Consider the following 13,977-nt stretch of genomic DNA (forward strand, 5'->3'; position numbering starts at 1 on the left):
ATGATGGCAATGTGTAACACATTGTCTTGATGCTGCTAAAGAGGAAACGTGGTGTCTAACAATACATATTTTGGGATGGGTTTTAGTCTCTTTTTCCACATGACAAGGGAAGTGACAAAAGTTACAAAGCTCAGTTTCTACAGGTGAGCATAAGTTGGGGTTATTTGGCATTCCAGTGCTAGGAGCATTATTCAAAAAGGCCTAATGCTTTCATTGGCTTTTGTAACATGCATTTAATCATTAGACCTTTTGAGTTCTAATTTATACTTCTAATTGGCATTTTTCTTAATTTCCTTTTGAAACCATGGCAACATAGAGTATTGAACACAATCCATAGCATACTTAGGGCTCCTTTTTTGTAATGTATTGTTTTTATTGCTTAACTGCATTGCCTGAGACCAGAAAAAATTGCAACCAACAAAATAGGATTAATGTGTTTTCATAAAGTACAAATAGCCTATATTCAAATATAAATATATATAGATTAAATACACTAAAATATATTTTCATATAGCTGTTTATATCTAAAATACCTGTTTATAGTTTCTCTGTAGTATTAGGGCAGAAAGATAATGCCTCTGCCTTAATTTTCTTGTTCTTCAGAATAAGAAGAAACAATAATGAGAAATATTCCAATAATGAGAAAAAAGGCATGTGGATCTGATGTTAAAAAAAGCCATTCTTTAGAGAGTCAGAGTTAAAAACAGGCCATCTCCAGACTTGATTGAAAACTGTGAAAATCTTGTCCATATATCTTGAAAGATTTTAGAGTGAAGAGCAGTTTATAGCAGAATGAGTGTACTTGATAAGACTTTGTCTATGTAAACTGTTCTCAGTCGATGTTACTCTCCTAAGTCTACAAAATGCACAGAAGTAGTCATCATCAAAGCATTTTTATTCCAGTATATTTTCTGATAAACACAATCAAAGAAATTTTAGGACTGCTCCATTGTTGATAAAAAAAAACCAGTAAAATTATACATTCAAAAGTATAAAACCATCTGGTACTGGGAACTCTCAAAGGATCTATCTAGCCTTTGTGGGTTTTGATAAAGGAGACTTGGCTGAAATATGAGCTTAGAAAACTTACTTAACATTAAAACAAGCTTGATATGAGTTGTCTTTGAATTTGGAAAGTGTAATTGCACTTTCTGAGCAGCAGAGTACGTGAGGGGATGTCTCATAGTGTATGGTGATGCTTTTTTGGTTTTGTTTTTTTAATCTTTATTGCTTTTGCTTTTTTTGTTTTGTTTTTCTTTTTTTCTGGAATGAAGAATTTTACTTCAGCTGCAGGCTGGTTTTGTTTCAGAAAATGGCCTTAGGAAAGCAGGATTAGGTGCTATGTTTAATTCTGGTAATCAGAAGAGACTTTTGGAGGAAAATAAAGTAATTTTTTTTCTGTCAATTCTTATATGAAAGCTTTTGCTGTTTTGCAGTCAGTGTTTGTCCGCCAAGGCAATTCTAGTTGTTAAGCTCAGGTCTGTTTCATCAGTGTAATGCTGCTTTGCTCCTAGCAATTATTTTCTTTCAGGATTTGCCAATTAAGCTAGTGCTAGTGAAAATGCACCTAATTTGTCAAGAAATGGCAGGATGAAATATAGGGGCTATTATTTAAATTGGGAAAGAAAGAGATCAGGACAAGCACGTGTGAAATTCAGTGATACTTGGCCAGTTCCTGTTGTATTTTCATCAGTTTATGCCTCCATCCCCTGGTGATGTTTAAAGCAATTGCTCATGAGTTATGGACCATCTGTTTACTGTTATGGATTTTAAAATACTGTCCTAGCAGTGAACAAAATTGCTTTGTTTCTTTTGTTTAGGGATATTGTGGGCTTTTTTCCCCCTCCTTGGACTCAACTGCTTTGTGTTTAGTTATTAGTGAATGATGAAGGATGGCGTAGCTGGCTGCTCATTTGTTACCTGCAGTCTACCTAGACTGAATTCTTCAAAGGCATATATGCTCAAAATGCAGATGAACAGTGCTTAGGTTTTCTAGTCAAATCCTTAAGCTTTAGGAGGAGCTGAGTAAAGAAGCAAGTTAAGTTGATCTTGTAGTTCTATGTGTCAGGCAAAATGGACATAATCTGTAGCTACCTGATTGAAATGGCAAAGAGAAGGCATTGAAGGAAGAAAGAGTAGGGATGGTTTGACTTAAAGAAAGAAGAGATGTTTCAAGAACTTCTGCATTCAACTCAACTATGTGGATATATTCTAAAAATTAAAATTAGTGTAAACTGTATATTCCACCAGATTTCATTATGCATAGAAGTGTATCATGACGTCAAACCAGCAGCTTTAATTATCTAACTGAGCTTGTGCTGGGTATCTGTAGCCTCATCAATTCAGTTCAATTCAGTGGTGGCTCCCACAGTCTGGCTCTCTACAGTAGCTCTGATTTGCCCTCAGCACTGCTGAGACCCCTCTGTGGGGAGCCCAGGTTCATTTATGTTGTGCTGTTGATCAGGGTTTCATGTTGAAATGATAGTATTCTGGGATGTCCTTGTGTTATTCATTGTCCTTAACTGGCTTTTAGATTTTGTGTGCTCCTCTGGTGCACTCACCACTATGTGTTGATGGGTGGAGGGACATCTGTGTTCAGAGTGTAGTCTTGGTGACAAGTGAGGAAATGATGAAGCGGACTGTTGATTGACAAAAAAAATACAGACTAGAGGTGGATAGTAGTGGAAACAATGCAGACCTGTTTAGCTGGCAACCAAAAGGAATGGGCTTCTTTAAACCTAACAACAAATGATGAGTTGATGTGCAGTTAATTCCCACAGGAAGACAAAACTATTGTGATATCAACAAAGCTAATTAAACTGGAGGGCAATTACTGGCACAGTAAGAAAAATGTATAAAGTATTTGATGTGTACGATGGGGTAATGGAGATGATATCCTGGCGAAGCAGTGAGATTCTTGCACATCCTTACAGCAAAATTACTAAAGCATCCTCCCTGGACATCCTGTAGTAATAAAATAAAGATATTGGTCTCTAAAGAGGACTTTGTGATATAATTATCTTCAGTAGCTGAGAAATAGACCTGATTATCTTGGAAGATGAGTTTTGGTCCCTCTTTCCATTTGAGTTCTGTATTTGCCCATACTGGCTGTTGTTTCCATTACAGGATTTAGGGAAAATGACTTTTGTGCATTTCAAGGAGATGTGTGTGCATTGAGGATGGCTTGGAACCTTGCTGTATCTGTCTTTGGACTCAGGAATCTTTTGCTGTTTTCCACCACCTAACAGTGAGACCACTTAATTTAATGACTTTGATTTTAGGGAAAATTGTCAGGTTTTCTGAGGGAATGAGAGAAAATTTGGCATATGTCTTTGAAATGCATGAGGCGCTGTTGAAGGCTGTTCTAAAGCAAACAACTCATTCCAGGAGTGCTGATTTGTACATCTGATTAGCTTGTTAAAAGTTTAGGTGTTACTCAGTTCCTACAAAAGTTGTGTGATTGACATTTATTAGCCAGATCACTCAGTCTCATATCTTTTCATGCTGATCCTGGAAGACTTCAAGTGATCATTGTGACAGATAAAAGAGCTTTCTTTTTTTTCCCAAGCCTTATCTTAAGTATTAAAACAAAGCAGACTCTCCCTATAGGCCATCTATATTTATTTTTCTGGGTAAAGCTTCTAGATTTGCAGAAATATAACAAGCTGGAGGGAACATCATTCTTACTTGTCTGAAGATGATGACATTGACATGAGGTCGTCTGACAGGGGATTAAAGTGGAAAAATATTCCTGGCAATCTCTTAGAAAGAAGAGAAGAGGACCTCTTTGAAAAAAGGAATCAGGTGTAAACCACAAAAAGCTGATTTGCTTCTGGGATTTTTCTTTGGTTGTTAAACTGCTCTCGAGAATCCTTGCTGTTATTTGTAAATACTGGGTTTCACATGGAGATTGGGATGAGAGCCAGTGCCATTCCAAGATAGACGTTTCAGCTGGGAGGCTGCTCTGTATTATCTAGTTGCCTCTTTTAAGAGACAACTGTTTTTTTGTATAGGATTTGAAACCTAGTTCAGCGTGTTTCAGTCTGCCCTGTTTTTGTCAAATTTGGCTGCCACTGCTCATTGATTTCTGGCCTGTTTAAGATGGGTCAGAGGCCTCTGCACTGTTGCTTGTATGCAGATGCTCATGTTTTTTTAACTCATGGGAAAAAAAAATAGCGTCTGCTGACAGTCTCTGGTAAAGTGCCATCAGTAAATGAGTCTAAATAACCTTTTATTTGCAAAGGTCTGTGGCATGTAGGAGCAGAAAATGTAGGCAATCACACTATTTATTTTTTTAGTGATGATGAAGTGGGGACAATGTGAGGAGGAGGAGGTGGGAAATAAAATATGACATCAAACACTTCAATTACAAATATTTTTGCACTGTTTTTTTAAGGTTTAGCATTCAGTCTTTTAACAATCAATGAACTTGTAGGATTCCATGCATTTCACAGCTTTAAGCTTGGTGGTTTTTTTCATACTAAAGCATTTTGATACGAGAACTGGTATGGATTATTATCCTGCTATGCTAATGCACTGGCTTCCAAGTGCATTTCTGTATTTCTTTGGGAAATGTGGGAAAACGGTGAAAAGGAGCGCAGAGTCTAATGATGTAAAGACCAGAACTAGGGCTAATCCTAAAGACTGGGAGATGGACTGAGTAGTAGTGTGTTTGATCTAAAACTGCAGGATTTCTTTTACTTGCCTTTTTTGTGTTTGATGGTGATGTTTCATTGGTTGGGGTTTTTTTCTTTTTTCTTTTTTTTTTTTGTTGTTTTCTTTCTTTTTTTTTTTTTAAATAAATTTTATATCATTAATGTTTTCTTTGAAGACACCAAAGAGTTGAAACTTTTGTTTTCATTATGAAACCTGAGATTTTCTTTGATTTTCTTAATGGTAGAAACAAGAATATTTAAGTAAATGTCAAATAACAGGAAGTTTATGGTTTAAGACATGAGAATCTGGCAAAATTGAGGGTTGTGCCTACTGATAATCTTAAGATAATGCTGGAGTCCATTTCCAGTGGATTCCAGGAGTCTGATGATTTAGCAATAATGAGTCAAACCTCTCTTGATACATATGGGTGAGGTTTATGTCGCGCAATGGAAAGCCCAACTGACAACTGTGCTCCCAGCCCATGGAGTCATACGTGCAAACCATTCTTGAGAGTGGAGAATCATGATGGGACGAGAAGGATCCTGGCTTACAGATATGGCCAGCGTCAGCAAGTTTTCAGTAGCAGGAACTGTTCAGGCTTTGGAATGACTTTTACCTCTATGCTTGGTAGATTTGTTTGAAGAAAAGCTCTTGGATTTCACTCTGTCAGAGTTCTGTCCTGCCTCCTGTTGATTGCTTGTGGTTAAGAGTATGCTCTTTGGCCTCAAAGCCTGCTGATCTCCTCTCTGAGAGAGGACATGTGTGATACTGGGAGCATAATTATCTTGGAATGCCTGCTTCATCACATGTACCTATGAGGCCATCAAAACATCTCGTACATAATACAGAAAGGGCTTGCTCACCTGGAGTGGCCTCTGAGGGCTTTGTCAGATGTCTCTCTTGATTTTCAGTTGATGGTGAGCTCTCAGGTGCTTGTTGCATAGGGCTTTCTAGCATCTTTGCTTGCTTTTCTGTTCTTTTTTTTTTTTTGACAGTTCTTCTTCTGGGTATAGTTTTTAAACTCTTGCATTAAATTAATTGTATTCCTTCCCACGGACTTTTCTTGGAATTTGCGTGGTATGTGTTGTATGAATGTGTGTGACCATCCACGCCTTCTTCCATTCCTTTCTCTTCAAGCTCTGACTGTAGTTGTTCAAGCTTAGTAGTACCTTCAGCTTCTAAAATGAAAATCCTGTTAAAAGGAAAAGAATTTAAGAAAAAAACTCTCAGCATTCCCATCCCACAGTGTATGCTGAGCAGCTGGTGCTTATAAATTCTATGCAAACAGATTATATTTCCATTAAAGTGGATCTACAAGTGACTTGGTGGGTCCCTGTATTTTCTGTTGTATTGCTGTATGCAATACTCAAGTTGCTTTAAGGAATTAGGGGCTGAAATTTTGCCGCAAGCTCCTGGTGACTGCTAAGATCCCAACACCCGATGAAATTTTGCTCCCTTGCATATCAAGAAGGTGGTTTTTGCCTAGCAACAAGCTTTGTGGTTTCTACCTGAGGATCAAAAACAGAAGTGCATTTGTTCAGCCTTTTGCGTCACTTCAGTACTGAAGATTTTGACAGTCAAATCATCCCTGACATTTCTGTTGATGCGCAAGAAAGAGAATAATCCAGTGTGTTTTTCCATAGCAGTGCTGTCATTGCAACACTGACAATAGTAAAAAGTACATTCATCACTGAATAACGAAATATCCTGGAAACATACGAGAAACAGAGACACACTTCCAACAGAAAATGTCTCACTTTTAAGGGCTATTTTCTGACTGATTCCTTTTTGCTGTTTATACTCCCTAAAATATTTTATGGAAACTTGAGCCCTTCTGAAAACCCACCCAAACAACCAGAAGTGTATTTTACGTATTGTAGTATGTAAATGATTAGTCATCACTTGTAAATTGCTTAATAAAGGAAGAGGAAATCTATATTAAGAGACGGTGAAGAGCTGGATTTGATTGCTGTATGTCTCACTTCTTCTTGCCTTCTTTTTGTTTCCCAGAAGATAATTATGAAGGACTTCTTTAAAAAATTATCCTAACAGACGTTCTTGTTCTGGGTTTGAGGATAGTAGCTGTACATTGTAAGATTATTTTCCATTTGCTTGTGTTTTCTTGGAGAAATTTATGGACAGCTTCTTTTGTTTTAATTTAAGATTCTGTGCTCTTCTTCTACATTGCCGGTGAAAAATAGTGTCTTCAGAAATCTTAAGTGTAACAATATGGGGAACTCATTTTATAATGAAATTTGCCTTGGGTAAAGTATGATAAGATGTTGTTGAGCATCTGTGCACAAGACCAAGTCTTGGCAGATCTCTTCACTTGTTGCATACGATACCCTTTGGTTGGTTTGTTGTCTGGTTTTTGTTTTGCTCTGTTTGTTTGTCTTATGAATAGTTAATTCCCAACAAATGGTCACACTGGAGAGTTCTGAAATAATTTTTTTGTGTATTCTGATTTTGGTACAGATATCTGTGTTTCTGTTGGTTTTGGAGGGTTTTGATTACAGCAGTCTATTTCCTGGATGGCTCTTTTCCAGGTGAAACCTTCATGCACTGTACTGTCTTGGGATTTTTGGTTTGTGATTGATTTTGGTTGATTCCATCTTCTAACCTCTCCCCCATCTCTCTTTTGGAAGTGTGGGGGAAACAGTCATTGGAAGATGGGTGTGAGGAAAGGATTTTGAGTCAGTGGTTTATTCACTCTTTGCTTGCTGAGTATTGGCTCCATGAGATTCTTTTGCATGTGCTTGAGTACTTGGGCATAGTTTTCCATGGTGTTCTTCCACTCCCATTGTGAACCTATGTTTCTAATGAGCTAGAATTTCCAAAAATATCCTGCAAGAAATACCAAAAACCTAGTGGGAATACTTATTTTTTATTACTCTCTACAAATTATGAAATGGTTTAAGGAAAAGAAATGGCTGTGTTTATAAATTTGCAGGATGGCAGTGATAGTTTACAAACTGCCTGCTGGTCTCCTCTGTGTGCCAGAGCTCCTGGAGAGAGCAGGGCTGGAATACCGTGAAAGGCTAAACTCCACTGCTGGTGCAGCAGAGTTTTTCACATGGCAAGTTCCAGTGTGCTGACACGTGCTGTGTGGCAATTGCAGCCATACACAATGTAAAACGTGCTGCAGAAATTATGAATCTGATAAAGTCAAAAAACCATAAATTATCTCCCCTTATTCTTGCTTAGCTTTCTCCCTGCTCCCCAGTAGAATGATATGTGCTTTCTGTTCGCTGGTTTTGTGTGTCTGCACTGACTTGTTCAACCATGACTCACATGCAAGTCTTGAGAAGAGCTGCCTGTTGTATCAAGACAGTTCAGCGCGTGGCCATGGCCTGTAAATCAGTCCAACTCATCCTAAAATGCTCGTTTTTCTGTTAAATCAGCGATTCAGCTGGCAAATGCAATCCTGATGAACAGTAAAAGTTTCATTACTGAGGCAACTCTTTCTTTAGGTTTATTTCTCAAACCATAACCTGGAAATTACATTTTTCCTCCTCACAAAATGCTTCAGAAGAATTTTATTTTGTGGATGTCATTCTGGGAGTAGGATTTCTTCCTTCTCCTCCTCTTCCTCCTCCCATTCTGGATCATTTCAAATTTTATTGAGCTTGCTAAATGAACATCTCAATTCACTACCCCTGGTAATGCAGGTCACTTTCTAAAAGTACCCACCTAGCTATTTTTTCAATAGTGTTTGACTATTGAAGTTTTAATTGGAGCAGAAGCCATGGTTAAAAAGCACGCAGATCTTTTCTCCTCATACTCTCATTGATTTCTGTTGAAGCAAACAGATGAGCTTATATATAAATATGTATATATGCTTTTTTTTTTTTAATGAAAAGTGCTGGAATTCGCTAAAAAAGGTTAGAATTGAAATGAGTAATCTTCAGTGCATAATGCAATTGTTAATTTTAGCTTCTTGCGTAGGAGCTGTTATGACTTGAACAGCCGGCTCTAGCCTTCATTAGAGAAGACACAGGCAGTTTTGAGACAGGTGGAGCTGGATCAAGCTGTGAAAGTGACTTGCTGGAAACTGGTCATTAGTGTTAGAAATCTGGTCCTGTCCATTTCACCCCTCCCTTGTGCCGTGATCACTGCCGGTGTTACTTATTTTTCTTCTTTTCCAGGTTGACTATGGTGCGTCAAGCTCTCCGAAGGACCAGCATGGAGATTGGCACTCTGAACTGTTAATGGGGACATGGGACTCACGTCGCCGTTGATCATTTGTGTGGACTTAACCAGCAAAGACCAACAGAAGACACTAGAAAGGCAGTTGGAATTATAGCAGTTTTTCAGGTAAATGGCTTCTTTGATGCAGCTGATCCCAGCGTAATTGTTTTTTTGAGCACTATGTAAGGCATGTAGACGAGCTGCAGGTTAACCTGCTCACGAGGAGCTTGTGCATGCATGTGCATTTCTTGATGGAAATCCTTATCAAATTAAGGGTTATTTAACAGACCAGGTAAAGGTCTTGTCGCTCATGTTTTGGATTTTCATCAAAGCAGTTCAAGTTTCAGTTGTAACTGCAGAATAGCCAAAATCATCTGCTTTCTTGGGGAGAGCTGTGGGAGAAAGGAGAATCATAAATTAGCTAACAGTAAGGCAAGTCAAGTTTCAGGTTAGTTTCATATTCCATTCAGTTTGTTTATGAACTTTATAGCTAGATTTCTTATGAAGTTCACAGTCCTTCTCAAACTGGAAGATTATACAGGAAATTGTAATTGCTTACAATGTGGAAACAAAAGCCAAAAGTGGGAGAAGTAAGTGCTTATAACTCAGTATGCTTTAGATTTTTTTATTTAAAACATGGCTTAAAAAAAAAAAAAGGTAAGTTATACTGCTTCTGTTGAATGTTTAATTTAAAACTTTAAAAAGAAAGGTGGCAAAGTGTGATTTTGCTTCATAGCTGCCCTTTCAGTGTTGAGAAGTGGCAATGTGTTGCAGAAGACCCTTCCTGAAATAACTTCACATTTCAAATACAGTTGTTTTTCTTGGAGATGCTTCTTAAGTGAAGTGGATGGGGAAAGAAAAGTTAAATTATTCATGAGTCTTCTTTGACAATTGATCAGTGGGGGAGTCTTCAGGAGGGAGCTGGGGGCAGAGAAGGAGAGAGAATAATAATAGGCTTTAACTCTGAAAAGCCTTTAAAGCTTCTGTACAACAACCCCATTGTAAGCTGAGAGTAAATGCAGTTCAGTTGAGATTTTTTCATTAGAAGTACCTGCCAAGGGCTTTCTGTACAATTTTCCTAGTACTGAAGAGTGACATAAGTTTTGGGAAAATTAAGGTTTTAATAATGGAGCTGTTGGTTTGATCCCTGAAAATGTCGACCCTGAGAGATTTATTGCCAAATTTAGAGTTCATACCTATCTTGAATTATTGCCTCTTAAAAAAACAAAAAGGAGAAATATATATTTATAGTGGTAGTGAGCACCATTGCTTCTGCTATTCATAAAATCCATGGCTGAATACTAAAAACAGTGTTGTTGCTCATGCTTGGTTTTCATTTCTGTTTGCTAGTCTATTATTTTTATTAAAAGAAAATTTAAAAACAATTAGAGGAGGGGAACATAAGATGCCAGAGACCTAAAATGGGTCCTTTTTGCCTGGTACTGTTGAGCTTTGTGGTAGAGAATCGTTCACTGTCCCTGCCTGAACCTTGGCAGTCCTGGGGTTGGGCGGAGAGTCACAGCACATTACCTTAAATCTGCTCTCCAGAAAGACTGTTCAGATCTGCTTGATTAACCTGACAGAACTCTGCTGTTAACCAGTATTGTTGATTCAGTGCATCTCTTCAGCTGGGACATACATAGTTTTCCACTTCTGAGCTGCACATTTTGGTTTGTTTATCAAAGGAACTGAAATTAGGAATTAAAAGAGAAAAATAAATTTCACCCCCAATGTTTTTTTTGTGTGTGTTTGTGTCGTGGTATCTTGACCTTTCAGGTCACCAAATTTTGTTATTTTAATTTCTGTCTGGAAGAATGTCTGAGCAAGGTAAATTGAACCAGGAGACAGCAGAAGAAGCTGCAAAAGAGCAGGAGACTGCCATCTCTGAAGCCAACCCGGACAACTGTGTTCTTAATAAATCCGAAAGCTCAGAAGTAGAGGAGGAGAAGCTCAGTGATTCCAAGACAGAGCTGCAGGTAAGACAGAAATAATGAATGGGCGTGTTAAATATCAATGTGTTACCATTGCTTTTCCATTTCTGTGAGTTCTTTCATTGCCTACACTTCCCCTATTTTTCTTATGACTGTTTCTATTTTTTTCCTCTTTAAAATTTTTATTTATTTATTTTGGGTTATTTCACTATAAAATAAGTGTTGTTATTTGTTATACCTTTCAAGCTCTTTAGGCTGCTGTCCATGTTATTACTTGTTCTGAGAAGTTAATTTCTAGACATCTGTTTTAAAGCTTGGTGAGACATTTGACTGTTTTCCCTCTTTGGGGATTTAGAAAACTACCTTGATCTCATGAATTTGCAGGTAATACTAATGAATAATTACTTAATGTGTGGTTTGGTTTGTAGGTGTTACTGCCAACAAAAAGTTGTTATGCAAAGCCTAAGAAGGTAATTTGATAAGAAGACTTTATCGGATGAGGGGTTTTTAATCCTTTTTGCTCAATCGAATAAAAAAATAAAGGGGGAGACCACAATTTAAGAGGAATTTGGAGAGGGGGAGCATTTACTTAAGTATACCTTTTCTTACATTTTTATTGTATGCAAAATTACAGAACACTATGTAGTTTTTTTTTGTTGTTTGTTTGTTTGTTTATACTTGTTTGTGAAATGAATGAAAATGGGCAGAGATGGTTCTTGGTTTTCCCTGCTTTCCAAACTGGGTTTGGGGAAGTTGCTTTTGCAGTCAGCAACTATTTAAAACATTAGATAGAAGTGATTTAGTATGTTTATTGGTAATACTTTCATCATGCCCACTGTCTACTGAAGTGATAACTGTTTCTCTTTTTTTGCTATACCCAGAAACGAGGGGCGAATCAGAAAAAGAGATCCAAGGTAAGGGTCCATCTCTGTTTGGAGTTGCATGCTACAGTAGGGTGAAGAATTTCAGTTAAATGTCTGTCTACAATCAAAATTGCTTTCTTTTGTCACTTGTCTGGTTGAGTTTTTTGTTAGCATTGCAGGTTTTTTCTTGCCCCCTACTCTATAGTCCTTTTATACAAAGGCAAAGAACTGCCTCCAGATACAACGTGTCAGGCTTCCCTTTATCCATCATAATTTTTTGCTGCTGGGCTTGCTGTGTCCTTGTGTTAGACAGCATGTGTGCTTCTATGCACCACTGAAAAAGGAAAACGCTCACTCCTTTTGCTTTAGTAATTAATGTTTCTGTTGGAGTTTCATTTTAATAGAATAATCTTGACATAAAGAAACAGAGATTGACTAGCTCCCTAAGGGGAGAGTGGGTAGGGGCAGGTGTGGAAAGGAGCTTCTAGAAACAAATGAAACCCTTAAAAACTTATTTTAATTTTTCAAGTGCAGATCTGTAATACACACATATTTTAGTGTCCATATTTCTTGGATATATACTACTAGAAGAAGGGGAGGGACTCCCAGAACAAACAAAAAGAAAAGCCCCAGACCAAATGTCAAAAAGAACCCTTGCATTTATGTTAAATTACTTCCAGTATTGGACTATCTGTTCTTTGCTCTTTCGGTGGAAGTGAGTGAACTGTAGCTGAAATGATAAAAGCAAAAAGAAACTCATCGCCTTCCCTGTGTGGCAAATGTCTTGCTGCTTAGACTCCTTTTTTATCTACGTCCAAGGCAAATGCATTTTTTTGCACTGGGTGGGTAATAGTTACCTGAGACAGCTTATGTGGGCAGCTTATGTAACTTGGGGTCAGTAGTAGTGTTTTCTGTTTTGTTCTCTCTCTCTCTTATTCAGTCAGGAGCTAAGGGAAAACTCGTGCGGAGTCTTGCTGTCTGTGAAGAGTCATCCCCTCGCCCGGGAGCAGAAAATCTTCATGACAACCAGGTACACTTGCAATCATTGCTGTTAGCTGCATGGTTGGCCTCCATCTCCAGTTGCATGATTGTGTTACTTAATCGGGCATTTTACAATGTCTTTCTTGGGGGAAAAATTACATCCAACAATGAACACGTTTTTATGGTTCTTACTGGTTTAGCGTGAACTTTAATTTGAAATACTAGTTTTATACTATATCACAGGGTGTTGTTTGCTTTTTTTTCCAGACCCCCTGAAAAATTCAGCAAATGGAAAAGAATTCAAAAGAATTCAGATTTTAAAATTTTTAAAAATAGTAACAATCAAAAAGAATATTAATATGTTCTTTTCTCTAAGGCTATCTCTATCGAGGCTGCACCAAATACAGTTATGAATATGCTCTGATTTGTGGTTCCTCTAAGACTTCAGTTCATATCAGTGTTCCCCTTCACATAAAATTCAAAGATCCTTCGTTCTCTGAAATACCTTGGTAGAGCCAAGGATGCCTCCTACTGAGTGGCATTCATTTTTTAAACTCTTGGTGTAAATTAAAGCTTATCAAAAAGCGTGTATTTGAGTTTATCTGTACTGGTGGTGTATTCCCAGCAGCTGGTAGAGTTCTGTCCCCTGCACTCCTCACCTCAGACAATAACACTGGTGGAAGTCTTTGCAGACTAACTTCAAAAAGTACTCCAGAAAGCAAAAGTTAAGCCTCAGTTACTCCTCTTTGCTTGCCTAGTGAGAGCAAGACTTAAAAAAACCCAGCTAACTAAAACCCAAAATATGATGAATACTGCTTATAATTTATGAGATGTTTATGTGCAACTGAAACCAGCCATCGAGAGAGCTTAAGTAAGTGGCTTCTTGTGAGCTTAGCACAAAAATAAAAAATGACATTTAAGTGTACTTTCTCACTGTTTCCTCTATTGACTTGAAATGAAACAAATCTGTCTCTCCTCTTAGCTCATAAGTAAGGAGAGGTTTTTCTATTTTTTTAATTTTATTGAAACACCAAAAACCAAGTTGTTTAGCAGCAGGACATTTGTGTGTTCTACTGCTCTACAATGTGCTTATGCAGTAGATGGGCAGGTTATTTTATCAGTTTTTCTGTTGTAGGTAGACGCTTTTCGCTTGACTTGCATTACTCAAAATACGTGGCTTTTGTTCCAATTTTGTTTGTATTTTCAATTGTTTAATGGAGAACGAGAAGGAGAACAGTATAAAAAGATTGTATTAAGCATTGCTGGTAGTTTACCATGTACTGCACAGGACCTGTACTAAACTACAGAGAGACTGACAGGTGTTGAGGCAAAATCCCTATCCTTGCACCAGACAGAGG

At 37.7% G+C, this 13,977-nt stretch overlaps 1 protein-coding gene across 26 annotated transcripts in view; it reads left to right on the forward strand.

Moving 5' to 3' along the window:
• The window catches only part of ARPP21 (cAMP regulated phosphoprotein 21), a 197,417-nt gene that overhangs the window by 84,552 nt on the left and 98,888 nt on the right, over positions 1–13,977 (forward strand). For 17 of the 26 annotated variants that reach the window (XR_005628159.1, XM_039715082.1, XM_039715089.1 and 14 more), the window contains 5 exons: positions 8,802–8,970; positions 10,621–10,820; positions 11,204–11,245; positions 11,657–11,689; positions 12,579–12,668. Coding sequence is in view for 25 of the 26 variants with exons in the window: in XM_039715082.1 (XP_039571016.1) it covers positions 10,659–10,820; positions 11,204–11,245; positions 11,657–11,689; positions 12,579–12,668 (327 nt within the window). In the remaining variant the exon portion in view is untranslated. Of the gene's footprint in view, positions 1–8,621; positions 8,720–8,801; positions 8,971–10,620; positions 10,821–11,203; positions 11,246–11,656; positions 11,690–12,578; positions 12,669–13,977 lie in introns of those variants that run through there. The other 9 variants (XM_039715087.1, XM_039715088.1, XM_039715084.1 and 6 more) reach the window with 7 other exon arrangements.

This window comes from Passer montanus, unplaced genomic scaffold (genome assembly GCF_014805655.1).
Source record: "Passer montanus isolate IOZ18808 unplaced genomic scaffold, ASM1480565v1 scaffold32, whole genome shotgun sequence".
In the NCBI taxonomy this organism is placed as follows: domain Eukaryota; kingdom Metazoa; phylum Chordata; class Aves; order Passeriformes; family Passeridae; genus Passer; species Passer montanus.